Source organism: Conger conger, chromosome 1 (genome assembly GCF_963514075.1).
Source record: "Conger conger chromosome 1, fConCon1.1, whole genome shotgun sequence".
NCBI lineage: Eukaryota > Metazoa > Chordata > Actinopteri > Anguilliformes > Congridae > Conger > Conger conger.
The window spans coordinates 56,493,941-56,512,261 of NC_083760.1; the positions used below are offsets into that span (position 1 = coordinate 56,493,941).

General features: G+C 38.0%; 1 protein-coding gene across 1 annotated transcript; it reads right to left on the reverse strand.

The window, feature by feature from the left end:
* Positions 1-3,362: 3,362 nt before the first annotated feature.
* On the reverse strand, positions 3,363-18,185 carry trhra (thyrotropin-releasing hormone receptor a). Its single transcript, XM_061219977.1, has 3 exons — positions 18,111-18,185; positions 17,026-17,874; positions 3,363-8,366 (listed from the first exon to the last, which is right to left on the reverse strand). Exons 2-3 carry the CDS (start codon positions 17,803-17,805, stop codon positions 7,944-7,946), a joined length of 1,203 nt encoding a protein of 400 aa, XP_061075961.1. The 5' UTR covers positions 17,806-17,874; positions 18,111-18,185; the 3' UTR covers positions 3,363-7,943.
* Between the last annotated feature and the right edge of the window lie 136 nt (positions 18,186-18,321).

Here is an 18,321-nt window from a genome sequence, read left to right on the forward strand (position 1 = left end):
AAAAATCCTGAAGGAGAATGTCCGGCCATCTGTTCATGACCTCAAGCTGAAACGAACTTGGGTTCTGCAGCAGGACAATGATCCAAAACACACCAGCAAGTCCACCTCTGAATGGCTGAAGAAAAACAAAATGAAGACTTTAGAGTGGCCTAGTCAAAGTCCTGATCTGAATCCTATTGAGATGCTGTGGCATGACCTTAAAAAGGCGGTTCATGCTCGAAAACCCTCCAATGTGGCTGAATTACAACAATTCTGCAAAGATGAGTGGGCCAAAATTCCTCCACAGCGCTGTAAGAGACTCATTGCAAGTTATCGCAAACGCTTGATTGCAGTTGTTGCTGCTAAGGGTGGCCCAACCAGTTATTAGGTTTTGGGGGCAATCACTTTTTCACACAGGGCCATGTAGGTTTGGATTTTTTTTCTCCCTTAATAATAAAAACCTTCATTTAAAAACTGCATTTTGTGTTTACTTGTGTTGTCTTTGACTAATATTTAAATTTGTTTGATCTGAAACATTTAAGTGTGACAAACATGCAAAAAAATAAGAAATCAGGAAGGGGGCAAACACTTTTTCACACCACTGTATGTTTTATTAATGACTAGTTAGTTAATGGTTTTGTACTGACATACAACATAACTAAAAAACGACAAATTATGTATTTATCATTTACCAATATAATTCATAATTTGTTGGTAAGAATAATTTACCAATCATACCAATCATAAAATGTTTAGTTTACATAATAAGTAATTGTTTACTAATAATCTACATATGTTTTATTCAGGATAAGACCAGCAAGACCCCTCCATGCCGCTATTTCGGGACGCCAGGCACCTCCCTCTCACCACACCTGCACTTCTCTGTCATGACTGCTGCCTGTTCTGGCCCCACGATGGTGGAATGACCTTCCTGTGGATGTGAGAAGAGTAGTCTCTGACCACTTTTAAATGCAGACTGAAGACTCATCTCTTCAGGCTTCACCTTTCCCTCCCTACCTCACCACCATAATTAGCCTTGTGCATGCCATAGATTATAATGGCACTTTATATATCAAGCCTCGGAACTGTACTGCTCTCTAGGGTCCTCATCACACTTGTCCCTGTGTTCGATCTGCACTTTGTTGTACGTTGCTCTGGATAAGAGTGTCTGCTAAATGCCTGAAATGTAATGTAATGTAACATAATACTTGGATTACAACACATTCTCTATATAACAAATTATGTATTAATCATTTACAAATATATTTCATAATTTGTTGGTAAAAGTAATCTAAAAATCATATGTAAATTTTTAATTTACATAATAGTTATTTACTAGTAATTTACATATGTTTTATTAATGATGAATTAATGATTTATACATGACTTGCGCTATATCTATATAATAACACATTTATATTGATTTTTATTTAAATCAATAACAAAAGTATTTCAATAATTTGCTGATGATTATTTCATCAATAACTAATAATATATTATATGTATTATTAAGTGCTACTTAAGTGTTAGTTAGACAATGACTCCAAACATACATCAAAAAGCCATAGAGATATTTGTGAAGACAACATCCATGTACTGCAATGGCCAACTCAGTCTCTAGTCTTAAATCCCATCAGAAACCTATTGTCTGAACTGGAGAGGGGGGTCCATACACACAACCCACGGATATCAAAGAAGTACTGCAGAGAGGAATGGTCAAAAATCCCTCCAAATGTGTTCTCTAACCTTATCACAGATTATAGGAAAATACTCATGGCTGTAATCATTGCCAAGGGTGTTTGCATAAAGTATTACATAATGCGTCAAACCTCTATGTTTATAGGCTACAGCAGCAGAAGACCGATAAGTAAAAAAAAATAAGCCTAATAAATAATGAAGTCCACAGTGAGTGTAGTATTGTAGCTCACATTTAATCAGTTCTGGCTCTCACACATGCTCTCTCTCACAGCTACACACACACACCATCAAAATGTCACCACATGTTAATAAATGGCTAACAACACTGTGCCGCTGCAAAGCCCATATCAGTCAATCAAATTGTATTCATATTGAGCATTTTGAAAGGAATTTGTCACAATATGCTTCACAATATACCTTGGCCTAAAACTTGCATGTGTGAAAGGGGTTCGAGCTATTGAGAGGTGACACTACGCAATGTTTATTGCTTCCTAATTCACTATGGCTGAACATTTCTCATTGCTCAGTGCTTTGTTTTGTTTGTTTTTGTTTTGTCAATGCTCACATACCTTACACACAGTGTAGTCTTTGCAGAAACCTCAAGGTGATTAACACAGCATAACCATCAGAACAATAGAAAGCTATTTGGCATTTTTATGTAATGTCTTGATATATCACATAGCATAATATGCATATTACATTCATTTTGACAAAAATAGTGAAATCATTGGTGAAATACAGGTACAGAAAATGGAACGGAGGAAAATGTAATCAGACTCGGCTGAGCTTGAAGCACAATTCCAGTCACGGTCTGAAATTGATTGAACCAACGAAGGTTGTTGCATACATCTGCCCCTCCTTGTGTGTCCTTCCCTTGTCTCCTCTGACCTTCTATCTTAGCCTGTCCAATGGTGCACGTCTTGCAACAGACAGTGGTTTTCTGCATCTACAGAAAAATCCTTCAGAGAAACCTGCATCTCTCCATAGGCACATTATCCAATTCTGTCCTGATGGGCTTTGCCTTCGCCTGTCCCCTTGTCCCTTTCAAAATAATATTGATTATCTACTTCTCTGCACAGACTATGTGCTGTACATGAAAATATTTGGATGAAGCAATCTTAGGGACTGGGTAGTGACAGAGAGCATCAGGCAAACTAGGGCTATCTGCTTAATGGACTACAAATTAGACAGACAGTTCCACTACACTCCTGGGACCTATGCTTAAACACGCAAACTGGATTTGTAAAATCAAATAACCACTGCTCTTATAAAAAGCACAGATTCAGTCATGCTTTGATGGTCTGAAACATTTTATTTCCTTCTGCCCAATCAATAATGTTTTTATTTATTTCCTCATATGTGTTATCATAGTATCATAGTTCATAGCTTATGCCTCACTGCATGCAAAAGTGTAAGTACTTAATTATAAAGTAATTTAAAACCAAATTTTACTCATTAATCCATGAGGGGATTGAAATTATGTACAAGGTAAATCAAATAATTTATGTTGCTATGAAAGTGGTTACTTACAAAATTCATTCAAACGCAATTCATTTCTCAGTAAGTGGAATGGTTTCCATCTGGTCTCTGATCAAATTATCATTATCTTAATGGGAGGTTACCAACCATAATCTCCATTTGCATGTCCTAAGTATAGTATGCATCAACATGACAGGGAACTCGAAAACATTAAGAAAGTATTTATTAAAGCTGGCTTACAAAATACACCAACCAACAAAGCAACAAAGACGCCTCTATGATTCACAAAATGTTAAAGTACTAGACAGGCATGACTTGTAGTTGGTTATACAAATTATGAGAAATATACAAGACCATGTATCATAATGTTTACTAATGTGGCAGTCCATCCTTGAGCTATGACATTAAAACCCAAGATTTGCTGCAACCTGTTTCCAGCATTATTTCTTTTCTCAAAAAAAAAAAAAAAAAAAAAAACACATCACAGCACATCCTTTATGCATACAGTACAAATAATTTAACAATGTGGACAAAAAGAAAGAGGAAAGTTCTGGGCTGGAGACTGCAGTTTTTTAATTGCAAGAAAGAAAAGCTTCAAATAATTTTTTCCTCAAAGGTTTTTTTCTGCATCTCAGAAATGCAGTTGTGAATAGCTTAAAACATTCAGATGCTGCCCCCGGAAAAATACACGACACAATAACACAAAGAATGACACATCACAGAAATACACATCCGCCTAACATTACTCTTAGTTTAGAAAAACACAGACAGCAATTTAAACGGCACAACAAACAATGACTTAATCTAATTTAACACTACAGAAAAATAGTTGTAGTGTATTTGAGAAATCTTTAAAACAGTTTTACATTGTATAGCACAATCAGCAATTAGAAAAGGGGGAGAGTGCAGTAAACACAATTTATTTCTGTTTTTTTTAAACGGCTAAATAAATACTGTGCGGCGGAATTTAAGTTGTTATTAATCTCATCTAAATATAATAAATTACTCATAATGCTGCGACAGACTGCAGCATATTATTTGTGTAAATTATATGTTGTTGCCCATGTCCCTGTAAGCTTGATTACAATGCTATAACTCAGGTTGTGCCTGTTTGTCTTTCAGACGCTCTATCTAGGCACTGATGCATTATTTGTGCAGACACCAGTGTCTAGTGAGGTGAGTTTACTATATCATCAATCACTTTGATGGTGTCAGCTCATCTAAAATAATGCATGTCTACAGTACTAGGCCAGCCAGCAGAGAAGTATCCATATGTCAAAGTGATCCATGTTTGTTTGCTCCCATCAGCAAAAACATTTCAAAACTGCGGTGTAACAATATTACACAAATTGTTGATCTATTCATGGCCCATTCATATTTTAAAACAAAGGCATTTTTGAGGCTTTTAACCATGCAATGGCAGGGGTTCCCAAAACTCTTAAACTCTCGGAATACTAATGGAGATGACCCTTCATGGGCTTCTATGCAGTCTCAATGGAACACATCAAAGCAAATATGGAATTATGTGTTGTGTACAATACAGTAAGTCTTGAAAAAAACTATTTCATAACTTAAAATGATAATGTTATAAATTATATGTAAACTAGATTTTTTTATTTGTAAATCTATAATATGTACTGGGTATTATCCAAAGTGGAATTATTTTCCACTTTTATAATGACCCTGTGTCTTCACCACCAGTTCAGAGAGCCTTGTCTTGTGGTGTTTGTAGGCTGTGTTCTGCTGCACCAGGAACACCTGACCTGTATCCATTACTTGCACTATATCTTAGTATTGTATTGTATTAACAACTTCGGAAGAAATATAAAAACAAAATAATTAATAGTTGACAGGTAACCATCTCTGAGTCTCTATGTTATTTCTATATTGTTTAGCTGCTGAAACGTAAAAAAAGGCTTATATGGCAGACCCCATTTACGGACAACATTCACAATGTTCAAACCTGGCTTGTGGGGCAGTTTTCCAAATGCTAGGTTCCGATCAGTCCAACCTCTGTCACAGTATTTTTTCCATAGATAAATATTGATGTTCCGGGCAGTTTGGCTTTGTCATGGCATCTACCGCACTGCTCAGCATCCCTTTCTGAATGCTGTTTGCTCAGTCTGTTTCCCATTAGCCTCAGGTAATTGAGGCTCTGTTATTGGAGGCTTGAGCTCGCTGACTGTCGCTGGCCTTGCACAGATGTGCCTGCAAAGATTTTGGCTGCCGAGGAGTAGCCTTGGATGCGGGAAAATAAATGAAGCTGGCAAACTGCATGTTACACAAAGTCACACTGTTATTCATCACAGTGACAACTGTGAAGCTCGTTCCATTTCCCAGTCCCATAATCTGCTGCAGATGTCCCCCGGTTAAGAGTGCAGTAGTTCAATCAGGGTTCATTCAGGCAAAATCCAAAATGAAACATTGTAGTAAGCTGCAAACAGACCACGCACCAGGTTTCAGGCTCATCGGCAAAGAACATTTTACAGTTATTTGAGATATTCCCAGATTTTTTCTTGAATCATCTTAGAAGTTTTCTGTACAAAATGCCCAAGTGTGGTTACTCCCTTCAGCCCTGTGTGTTGGACTAACACCCACATACAGCAGAGGTTGATAGCTTTGCCTCATCTCCTGGCTTGAGTGCCTTTGTGGCTATAGTAGACTGTTTCTCAGTCATTAAATGTATGATGATTTAGAAGGCAGGCAGTCTATACAAGCGAAACCTGGGATTGCCAACCATCTGTAAATAAATGGTCTGCCCATACAAACTTTGGAATTCACAGTCAACAAACTAATTTGGACAGCAAATTTAAAAGAATTGTACATTTACTCCTTGCCTCTGTTAACATGATAACAATAGTCCAGAATATTCTGACTGGCAACCGGATTGTATGTTTCCTGAGTATCTTCTAAATCCCATTCACAAACTCTACAAAACTACAAAGGCTATTGAATATTCTAGGCCATTTTTATTCAGTGCGCTTATGGATATGAGATGTGCAATTCAGGGCTTTCATTTCACGATCAGGTATCCAGTGAAATTAGCAAACCTTAAAGAGCACAGCTAAGGACATAAATAACAATCATTGGATAGCCAGTTTCAAATGTATATGATAAATTAATAATACAACAATAATTCAAGCACAATTAAATGAAAACATAATTCATCTTCTCTTTTGCGATTACAGTAACAGACTACTTTACCAACAGAAAAGCTTTGAAAGAACTGAAAGACACCTAAAGACAGAACCATGTAAATAAGTTTGAGCATAAAGAGAAGCTCTATCATTCAGACTTTTTTAGGAAGAAATTGCACTAATGTAGCTCTGAGGTAATTTTTCTTCTTTATTTTCTCTTTTTTTCTATATTTCCCTTTCCCATACAAGTAAGACCACCTCTTCTGTTACACTGACAGTGGGAGGAACCTCAGAATGATAACAGGAAAGGTAATATAATATAAATATAAAAAGGTATATACATGATATACATGACCAAAATAGTGTTCCACAGCTGTATAACTCAACACTGTGCTGGCTAGTAGAGACATTTGTGTTCTTTCAATATTAGTAGTATTGAAAGTCACCCCACTGTTCATTTTGTTTCAAAATAGTAATCATCGACCCCATTATATGTACACTGGTACAGTTCTTTATTCTTAATATTTCAGTTTTCACTAGCAAAACTAGGAGTAATGTATGATTTTCCTGTTTTTTAAATGTGTCATTCATTATTCATTACTATTAAACCTTTAATAAGTAACTGAATATCAGGATGCAAATTAATAGTACAGTCGTAACAATTGACCATGAGAATACAAATTCAGTACATGTAACTAAAGATTTTTTTTCTCCGTCTATTATAATTTTTCAGTAAGAGCAACACAATAAGGTTGTCAAACTTGGCCAATTTTCTCACAAGAGTCAGGCTCCTTTTCTTTTTCTGTTCCTGCATTCTGTATCACCAGTAAACATTATTCACCTTACGGGTCACATAATCTCAAGGGAACATATACAGATGAAAAAATATATATTTAAACATTCAATTCAAGTTTTACATTTCTTTTTACAAAACTGTAATTAAAAAATGACCAACCAATAAGATATTTACCATCTCAAATATGTACCAGACTGAGTCCATATTATTAAAGCAGAATATACAACAGCATTACCATTTACAGAGCTTTACATGATACAGAGCAACACATGCATACCAGTTCTCAGAAAATGAAACTGGTACAGGCTTTTGCATGCAATTAGATATGGCACAATGAAAACTGACATAATCCATGTAATACCAAACTATCCTTTTGTCAGTTTTTTTTACTTAAAATAGAAAAGGAACATTAGGTTGAACCTTCAATAATTAGCGGATAGTGAAGAGGTTCACTGTGAGAAACAAGAACACTGTGTCTTTGTGATTGAACAGCAAACCCTCACCATAATTTAACAGTCTGGCTTGCTTTTCAAATAGGCGCTTTGCCACCTGGCTTTAGCCCCATGGATATTTACAGAACAAGCAGATTACTAATTGTATGAATCATAAATGCATGAATTCACACAAAGACACAATAAAAATTATGTACTCAGCCAACAAACATCATTAGACGCGAAGAACAATGTTTGCGATTCTCACGCACTCAAAACTATCACCAGCTGGCTTTAAAAAAAAGGAACAGAACAAAGCTTGTGAAAAGAGCTAAGTTATGCAACAATGATCACAATACTGTGACATGTGGGCCAGATAATCTTCGTATGGCAATGTTAATGGTTGCCACCCTCCCCCCCGAATCAGGCGTTGCTGAAAGTGACTTTGCTCGACAGGTGGCTGTCATCAAACGACAGTCTTTTGGGAAGAAACTCGTCGGTGGCTGTGAGGTCATCCAGCTCAGTGGTGTAGTGGTCCGGGCTTTCTCCGTTGGAGGTCTCCTTGATGACGCTGTAGGTGAGGGCCATGCTGTAGGCGGCTGGCTTCTCTGACCGCTGCGGGCCACAGTTGCAGAGTTTCTTGAAAGCGGCGCGGAACTTCTGGGACATGGCGTTGTAGATGACGGGGTTGATGGCGCTGTTCAGGTAGATGCAGAGGCGGCAGAAGAGTATAAACCACAGGTCCAGGTATGCCGTATCCAGGAAGGAGTTCACTACCACCAGTGTCCGGTAAGGCATCCAGAGAAGGGCAAAGAGGATCACCACTACAGCCAGCATCTTCGTAACCTAGATAAAAATAGATTTAAAAAAATGACTCCAATCAAAACTAAATAGCCACAAATTACAGTTGTTTAAATAACAAAGATATTTTTAAAAAGAACATCAGGGGGTATTCTGGTAAGATTCCCATTTGGTAGTTACATAATACTTTGAGAATATTTCAGAAATATCAACAGTACATCCAGCAACAGTCCTCAAGATAGGGTGTGTCTGCACCTGCAACACCTTCCCAGGCACTTTGTGCTACATTTGCACATGTGTAATTTGCCCTTGTGATAGTATTAATAATATTTTTGGCCACAACAAGGGCTACAATAAGGGCACATGGACTGACAAAGGTAGTTGTTAACATTAATTGATGTATACAAATATTTATTCAGCATTACATTAACATAGTTATTAGTTCATATTTAATATTCATACATTAGCAAATGCTTACTTCTTAACCATGAATAAATACATGAACTGTTTTTTTCCTTCAAATATGAATTGGCATTAACTAATATAGTTGTACCATGAATTAATGATGTACAAATATATAAACAAAGCTGTACAGATTAACCTCTCTTGCACATTGCTGTAATCTCGGTTATTGATTTGTGAGAGCACAGACAGGCATGTACTATAATGTCATACAACACTTCTCACAGTGTAGTTAGCAATATGATCAATGATTTCAAGCTGGGACATCAGGGTATTTCTAGGTTAAACAATAATTCTTCATAATTCACACATTTATATTGTGCTTTTCTCACCAGCCAGTGACTCAAAGCACTTTACAGTGATGAGGGGGAAACTCGCCTCAACTACAACCAATGTGTAGCACTCAGCTGGGTGATCCAACAGCAGCCATTTTGCGCCAGAAGGCTCACCACATATCAGCTGAGGTGGAGAGGGAGAAAACAATTTTTTAGCCAATTCAATTACGGAATTATTGGGTGGCAGGTTGAGAGAGCCAGTGTCCTTATCACTGCACTGGGGCATTGGGATTTTATTTGACCAGAGGGAAGACTGCCCCCTACTGGCCCACCAATGCCACTTCCAGCAGCAACTCAAATGTAAGTGTTCAAGAAGTACGCTTTTCAGAAAAAAACATAATAATAATAATATTAATAATAATCAGAAAAAGAATAATAATATTATTAGGCAGTCTCCCAATGCCTATTTTGGAGTAACAACTAACTTCTCATCCAAATTAAGGTACCTCGCTGTCAATTTCGTTTATGTGTGGAATAGATCATGGCCAAGTAAACTTCATTACATTTATAGCAATGGCTCACTTTGTACTGCATTCTCGCTGACTGCACTCTCATTTAAGACTGAAGGTTTAAAGCAAATAGCTAAAAGTTGTGAAATAGATCTAACTGCAAAATAAAACCCACATAAAAAAACCTGACATCATTCCTCTCCCAGAGGGAGTCTCCTGGAATGTGTCACCCACGAGTGGTCAGAAAAATCAATCAGGGGAATTGATGAAGCGCAAAGTGTGACCCCTCAGGTTGTATCATTTATAGCAGAAACCCAACTCACCCCCCTCTACCCCACCCAGTTGTAATGTGCAGTCAATTTGTCAATCACAGAAGCTGCAAGGCCTCGCTGCTGAATGCTGGATGTCATATCAACACCACAGACTACAAGAAATAATGTATGTGATTATGGCATCACCCAATGACTATCCATGGGCTTGTGAAAAGTGCTTTGAAGCTGTGGAAGTGGAGTTTTTGTGCCGCCATGTTGAACCATTGCAAAACTGTAACAAGACATTTTAATGCATATAGGCATGATGCAAGCTCTCTTCGGGTCATGACAATAGAAGTTGTGAAATGTTCACGGGGGTCTTGTGGATAGAGATAAGTTTCTCCAACAACGAGAAGCTAGGTGAGACAATTTGAACACAGTGGTTTCAAATAGTCTCAATGAGGAATTGTTCTCTTGTTTTCTTATACCAGTTGTCCTTTCAGAGTATTCTTCTTTCATATCTTCCTGTTTTATTTCAATATTCTTTATACATGCACGTAGATGGGGAATGTGTTATCAATATACAGGCCATGTAGTTTTACTACCGCTAGCTTTATCATTACCAGAAATATATGAATGTATATTTTTCCGACCCAACTATTTTCTGCTACTGTCTGTCCCTGTATATCACCGCTGCATTGTCTGCAGCAGAGGATATAGCACACTCTTGCTAAATGGCTCAACCAGGGCCAATGCAGAGAGGCAGGACCACGTGTCTCTGACCAGCTTCTTCCCAACTCTTTGTTATATATGACAATGGACTATACCTAAGCACTCCACACACTCAAGTCATCAGAGATATAGGTAATATGTTATCTCTGCTGGCGGCACGGATGGTGCAGTGGGTAGCACTGCCGCCTCACAGCAAGGAGGTCCTGGGTTTCTCTGTGCGGAGTTTGCATGTTCTCCCTGTGCCTGCGTGGGTTTCCTCCGGGTACTCTGGTTTCCTCCCACAGTCCAAAGACATGCAGGTTAGGCTGATTGGAGAGTCTAAATTGCCCATAGGTATGAGTGTGTGAGTGAATGGTGTGTGTGCCCTGCGATGGACTGGCGACCTGTCCAGGGTGTATTCCTGCCTTTCGCCCAATGTATGCTGGGATAGGCTCCAGCCCCCCTGCGACCCTGATCAGGATAAGCGGAAGATAATGGATGGATGGATGGATGGTTATCTCTGCTTGCCTAATGCTATCAGCTGAATATGTCATGATCTGTGGTCTGTGAATTAATTTCATTGTTTATTATCGTTTATTTTTGTAATTTATTGTTTTTCATATTCATGTTTGTTTTGACAGTCATGGTATTCCTGTGTATGTGTCTGCCTTACCATGTGCTTGTGTTTTCTTTGTCCTGAACCCCGCCCTCACCTGCCTCTGTTAGCCACGCCCCCTTCGGTTCATTTACATAATCATTGTCTTGATTGATTCCTCCCAGTTCCTCGTTGTCTCCTGCCCATTAGCAGCTTCCCTCTGTTATTTAAGTTCTTCCCTTCTGTTTAGTCCCTGCCAGATCGTGCCTCAATGTTTGGAGAGAGATTCTGCCTGTTTGGTTCTGCCTGTTTTCTCTGCTCCCTCGTATTCATTGGTGATTCTTTGGTTTTCTGTTTCTAAGTAAATTTGGAGCCTGCACTGTTTGGAGAAAGATTCTGCCCGTTTTTGCTCTGCCTGTTTTCTCTCTGTTTCCTTGTGCTCATTTGTGATTCTTTGGTTTTCTGTTTATAGTAAAATTTCTGAGTCTGGATTTTTGATTACATTTTTGTATCTGCCCTTTTGGCGATTTTTCTGAGTTTTTGTTTTTGAGAAGATTTGTCCCTCGGTTTCCAGTGACCTTTTTGAGTTTGGAATTTTGTGTTTCTTGTGATTCTGGAGTCTGGCCTTTTTTCTTGTTAATGCTTGTGGACAATAAATCCTGTTTTGCCTCATACCTCTGGTCTGCACCTGGGTCCCTGTCTGCCCGCCTCGTAACAGAATAGGAGAATAGGATAATTGATAATTTAATATATTGTAAGATTGACTTATTGCATTATGTCAATCATACACTATTAGCCTACATGGCAATGTTGTTTAGGTTAACAACTTTTGTTTTTTCTGCATGTTATGGCATACTGCAGAAGGCAACTGCCAAAACATTTCTGCGTTGCGTGCTTCATAGATCAATGGATTAAATCATTACTTTTGTGCTGTCCATGTTTTTTCTTAATAGATTTTTGCCATTTAGCACCCAATTATCAGCAATTTGGCTGTCTTGAGCATGTTTTCATCATCCTCTAAGCCTGCGCGATACTGCCCCTACTGAGTCATGTGAGGCAGTGAGTGATTGGTCCTGAAAATATAAAAATATTGAATATTGTGAAATGACACAATAACTTGGCACATGGGGAGACATTTGACAAAGAAAAACCCTACAGGTTCTTGTAGGAAAACAAATATAGATTGACATCATATTTAAACCACATTTAAGCACACACTTAAGCCATCAGATATATTCTCAGTACAGACAGCCAAAAATGTGTTTGTCTTTCCCTTGTGCATTGCATTCCTAAATTCCAGAAGCAATTTACAAACCCTCAATATGGTTTGTCAACCAGCCCTAGTATACACTTAGTGATCACTTTATTAGGTAGACCTGTACAACATCTTGTTAATACTTGCAAATATTTAATCAGCCAATCATGTGGTAGCAACTAAATGCATGAAAGCATGCAGACATGGTCAAGAGGTTCAGCTGTTTTTCAGATCAGAATGGGGAAGAAATGTGATCAAAGTGACTCTGACAGTGGATTGTTGGTGTCAGACAGGCTGGTTTGAATATATCAGAAAGTGCAGATCTCCTGGGATTTTCTAGAGTCTCTAGAGTTTGCAGAGAATTGTGTGAAAAACAAAAAATGTCCAGTACGCAGCAGTTCCACAGGCAGAAATGAGAGACGTCAGGGTCAGACTGGTTGAAGCTGACAGGAAGGTGACAGTTTTAACTGTGAATTCAGTATATTTGAAATTATTCACTTTTATAATTAATTGTAATTTTGTAATTTTGCATTTACATCTCAAAGAATTCCCATAATTCAAATCTTTAAACCCAAAGCTCTCATAAATTGGACATTTTAAAAAGTTCAAATGCCCCAAATTCAGTTCTTCCATTAAAAAAAATAAAATTCTGTTTTTTTACATTTTATCTGGGTTACTCTGGAAAAAAGTAGGAAAATTGTCCAGCACTACCACATCATTTATATGACCCTTGTTTAAATATGACCATTATAAGTATTAATTTAATTTAAAGGGTCTGGGGACTAAAGGGTGCATTTCCATGAGAATGACCAAACTGCCTTTTGATTTATCCTTATATTTCTCTTTCTTTCTTATTTTTCAATTAAGTATATTTCAGTTCACTTCTCCTGTAATTTATATTAGAAAATAAAATACTGTCAATAATATTGGTCAATAATATCATAAAATATTAGATGGGTTGAGATGTCAGTCTGATGCAATTATGAAAATTGCTAGGAAAAGGGCTTGATGGCTGATGGGCATTCTAGAATGGGCCCCACACTGAATCATGATGACCTTTGGTAATTTGAAATATTCCCAGTATAAATGGTATAGATTACTGCCATGTTCATCACTCTAAATTGTCTAATGTCTTTCCAAATGCAGATTGCAACCCCCCAAGCCCCACTGCCATAGGACTAAGGGCTATGTCTCATCCTAATTTGTCTTATCAACCGAATCAAGGGTTGGAATAAGGTGATTGGGTCAGACCTGTGGGCAGATGACCTTCTCAGACATTATGGAAGAAAGAGACAGCTGCTGTGCTGGGCTTTAAGGTGAGAGTGTACAGGATGAAAAGGCAAAGTCAGCAGAAATCGAACCACAGCCGGACACAGAAACCATTGTTTACCGCATTGAACACAGAAAACAACAATGGCTGCGGTAAAGGAGCAGAAACGTCAACAGATGGACAGTTTATTTACTACTGCAAAAAAAAAGAAAAGAAAAAGAATATGGTAGTTCGGCCAGCAGGGATGTGCATACTGTTGAAGCCGAAGTCAATGCAGAATTTAGTTTTCTCCACAAATGTGTCAATTTACATAATTTAATTCATACAAACTAGTATAAGTTTATTCTGCTGCAAGTATACTCCCAGCTTTAAACTCTCTGATAATGGCAAGTCTGGCAGATCATAACACAAGACTTGTCTTGAAACCACCACAAACTGTTTACATCCTATTGAATATCTTCTCTTCATTGTCCAAATGAATCAAATAATCCCAATTTTTGAACAATTAAGAAAAATGTTTATAGTTTGCAACAACAATTATTTATATTAATTATGGAAAACAAGTATTTTAATAATTACATTGCTACTGTAATTCATATTATTGTTAAAGTAAATAAATATAGGTCTATAAATTAATTAATTACCATCAATGAATACATGGAAAAGTACTAGACCACATCACTCACTGTGACCTTTCACTGGCACTTCAGTAGTGCTAATGTGATGTCTAGTGTTGGCAAATATGTGGAACTTTTCACAACATAGTACCTATATTGAGTATGTGCTAGGTTAAGGGAGGTTAAGGACCTTATGCAATGAGGTCCCCAAATGGCATCTAAAGCCTTATGTTATCACTCAGACGTCAAATTCCGACAAGAAGTGCAGTCATGAGAAAGAGATTGGTTTGAGCTGAAAACAATTTAGTCAATTTTACTACAGCAGCAACTTCTAAGTACCACAACTCAACCAATGGCACAATCTATAGATACCGGTATTCGGTATACAAATTCAATGCTAAATTATTGGGACAGTCACACAATCTTGTTGTTTTGGCTCTGTAATCCATCACTGTGGAAATCAAACAATTAAAAAGAGGGTAAATTGCAGACAGTTTTGATTTGAGAATATTTGCATCTATATTTGGAGACTCCTGTTGGAATTACAGCCCTTTTTATACATAGTCCCCTAATTTTAGGCGAGCAAAAGTGTAAAGGGACAAATTCAAATAATTAGAAATGAAGTCATCATATTCTGTACTTTGTTACAAATCCTTTGCATTCAATGACTGCCTGAAGACTGTGACCCATAGATATGCCTGAAGGTCATATATGACTGAAGCATCTGCCCACTATCAATTTTTATCACCATGCCCTGGTACACTTTAGCATATCTGCACAATAAATATGTATTCATTTTTTAAAATTTCTTTTATTTTTTGGGGTCATTCTCTTTTGCATCACCCTTCCCCTTTGTTGAGGCTGGTAGGCCACATTGTTCCTGTTCCATCTTGGGACCTTTTGCCTTCAGTCTTGTCTTCAGCAAGTGAAAGGCATGTTCAGTTGGATTCAGGATTAGTGATTGATTTGGTCAGTCAAGACCATTCCAATTGTTGGCTTTTGAAAAACCTCTTTGTTAGTTCAGCAGTGTCTTTGGGGTCATTATCCTGCTGCATGCTAACGTGCTATCCAATGTGTTTTGAGGCATTTGGTTGAATCTGAGCAGATAAGAAGTACATTTCAGAGTTAATCCTGCTGCACATGATCAATGAACACACTTCTATGAGCCAGTTCTAGTAGCAGTATACACTTACTGAACACATTATTAGGAACACCTGAACACCTACTTATTAATTTCATTATCTAATCAGCCAATCATGTGGCAGCAGTGCAATGAATGAAATCATGCAGATACGGGTCAGCAGCTTTAGTTAATGTTCACATCAACCATCAGAATGGGGAAAATGAGATCTCAGTTATTTCGACCATGGTATGACTGTTGGTGCCAGATGTGCTGGCTTGAGTATTTCTGTAACTGTTGAACCCCTGGAATTTTCACACACAACAGTCTCTCAACAGTTCACTCTAAGACCACAGGTTCCACTTCTGCCAGCCAAGAACAGAAAGCTGAGGCTGCAGTGGGCATAGGCTCACCAAAACTGGACAGTTGAAAACTGGAAAAATTTTGCCTGGTCTGATGAATCTTGATTGCTGCTGAGGCATACAGATGGTGGGGTCAGAATTTGGCACCAACAGCATGAATCGCTTGAATGCCACAGTCTATTTGAGTATTGTTGCTGACCATGTACATCCCTTCATGGCCACAATATACCCATCTTCTAATGGCTACTTCCAGCATGATAATGCACCATGTCACAAAGCAAAAGCCATCTCAAACTGGTTTCATGAATATGCCAATGGTCTCTTCAGTGGACTTCCCAGTCACCAAATCTGAATCCAATAGAACACCTTTGGGATGTGGTAGAACAGGAGATTCGCAGCATGAATGTGCAGGTCATAAATCTCAATATGGAACAGAATCGAAAAGGAATGCTTTCAACCTCTTGTGGAATCAATGCCATTGCAATTGAGGCTGTTTTGAGAGCAAAGGGAGGCCCTACCCAGTATTAGTATTTGGTCATCCATACAGTGGTCTTCTGTGGTCTGTTTTTTATTGCTGAGCACACCAGTACCCACTTGCTTCCTAACAATGTATCAAAGATATGATTTTGACACACCAAATATTTTGGTTATGTGTTCAACTGATTTATTATAATTTAACAGCCTCATGATGGCCTGCTTTACTGGCATTTGGTCCTCATATTGAGTGACATCAGCAACACACTTCACATGCAAATTCCATACCTAGAATCAACTCCTATTGACCTTTTGTAAGCCTTCTTGTGCATGAATTAATGATGCAAACACACACAGCTGGCCAAGACACAGCTGAGCAGCCAATTGTCCCATTACTTTTGCTCCTCTAAAATGGTGGACTATGTATAAAAAGTGCTGTATCCTACACAGATTACCCAATGTAGATGTACATATCCTCAACATAACCTGGCAGGCTGCACTTTAACCTAATATTGACTGTTTTATTTAAAATCAAATGTGCTGGAATGCAGAACCAAAACAACAAACACTGTGTTACTGTCCTAATATTGTTGCATTTAACTGTAAGTTACATTTATAATATGCACCAACTTTGAATTCTGTGGTCATACCTTAAGATTAATATTTCAGATGGGGCTTGATTCTACCAAAATGAAGAAATAAAAAGCAAAGATTTAAACGTAACAACATGCTATTCTAGTCACCATATGCGACTGATTTGCACATAAGCTGAATTATTTATTTGTAAAACACAAGTATCTTACCTGTCTCCGCGAGGCAGCTGTCGTGCTGCTGGTGCAATTGGAGTTTTTAGAACTGATTCCCTGACTGGAATCCTTTTTCAACTTTTTTTTGTTTTCTTTGGGGTCCGAAGGTAGCGGGTTTAGAAAAAGAATTCTTGCAATCAAACCATACAGTATAGTAGCTAGCATCAAGGGCACTACATAAAATACCGTAAAATCCGTGAAGTATATTGGCAAGTAGAAGTTCCGGGAGACTTTGTAAGCGCAGATGACAACTGTGACGTTATCCGCGTAAATCTTATTTTCAATGTCCGATAGATAGAACCACATGACACAATAGAAAGACGTGAAAGCCCACACAAGCACGATTATCTTCTTCGCCCTGGAAAGCGTGCACATAAATTGGGCTTTTATCGGGTGACAAATAGCAATATACCTCTCTATAGTGAAAGCAGTGATTGAGCAAGAGGACGCATTTATGCCCAAGTACTGGAAATACGTGATACAGAGGCATCCGGCGTATCCATAGACCCAATGTCCATACAGACTGTCGGTGATGTTCGGTAAACCCGCTGCGATCAACACCATAAGGTCAGCGACCGCTAGGCTCACCAGATAACAGTTTGTTGGTGTCCGCATGTGCTTGGTCGTGAGAACCACTAAAATGACCATTACGTTGCCCACAATCCCAACCCCACAGATTAGGGTAACTAGCAATATGCTCACCACTTTGTATTCGACACTGTATTCAGTCCAGTTGCCAAAAGTCTGGTTCTCTTGAATGGAAGTAATATTCTCCATGATTTCGTTTTTTTCTCGGACGCTCTGAGCGAATAATTTAAAAATTCAATGATAGGACCTTAAAGTTGACTGAAACAAATAAGCACACATTAGATCACTTGAAATTAAACTGATCTTGTAAAAAAAAAAAAAAAAAGTTTACAAACCTATCTATAAAGACACATTGTAAATAAAATGTTTTGAAAGATATAATCTATAAACCCTTCAGGTAAAGCTTATTTTTTCATACGTAGGCTGCAATTATGCAACATTAACTCCATTACCTAACTTCATTTCTTGGTTAAAACAGTGATAACTGTACTTACTGCACGTTCTTGTAAAACAGAAATGAAGCTACTTGTTAAAACATTGTATTCATTTCACATCGTCGGACTCGTAACTCAAAAAAGCGCATCCAACTCCAAATTGGCACGGAGAGAAACAATGTGAATCAGAATAATCTGTTCAAGTCCCAAAGGGTTGCTCAAGTTTTGACAGTCGAAGAAAACGATGCTGTGAAGACGCGATCTTATGTCT

Excerpts from the sequence above, each read along its gene's own strand:
- trhra (XM_061219977.1), bottom strand. The coding sequence starts at position 17,805 with ATGGAGAATATTACTTCCATTCAAGAGAACCAGACTTTTGGCAACTGG. Across the intron at positions 8,367-17,025 it reads CAGCTGCCTCGCGGAGACAG|GTTACGAAGATGCTGGCTGT; the intron begins GTAAGATACTTG and ends ATTTTTATCTAG.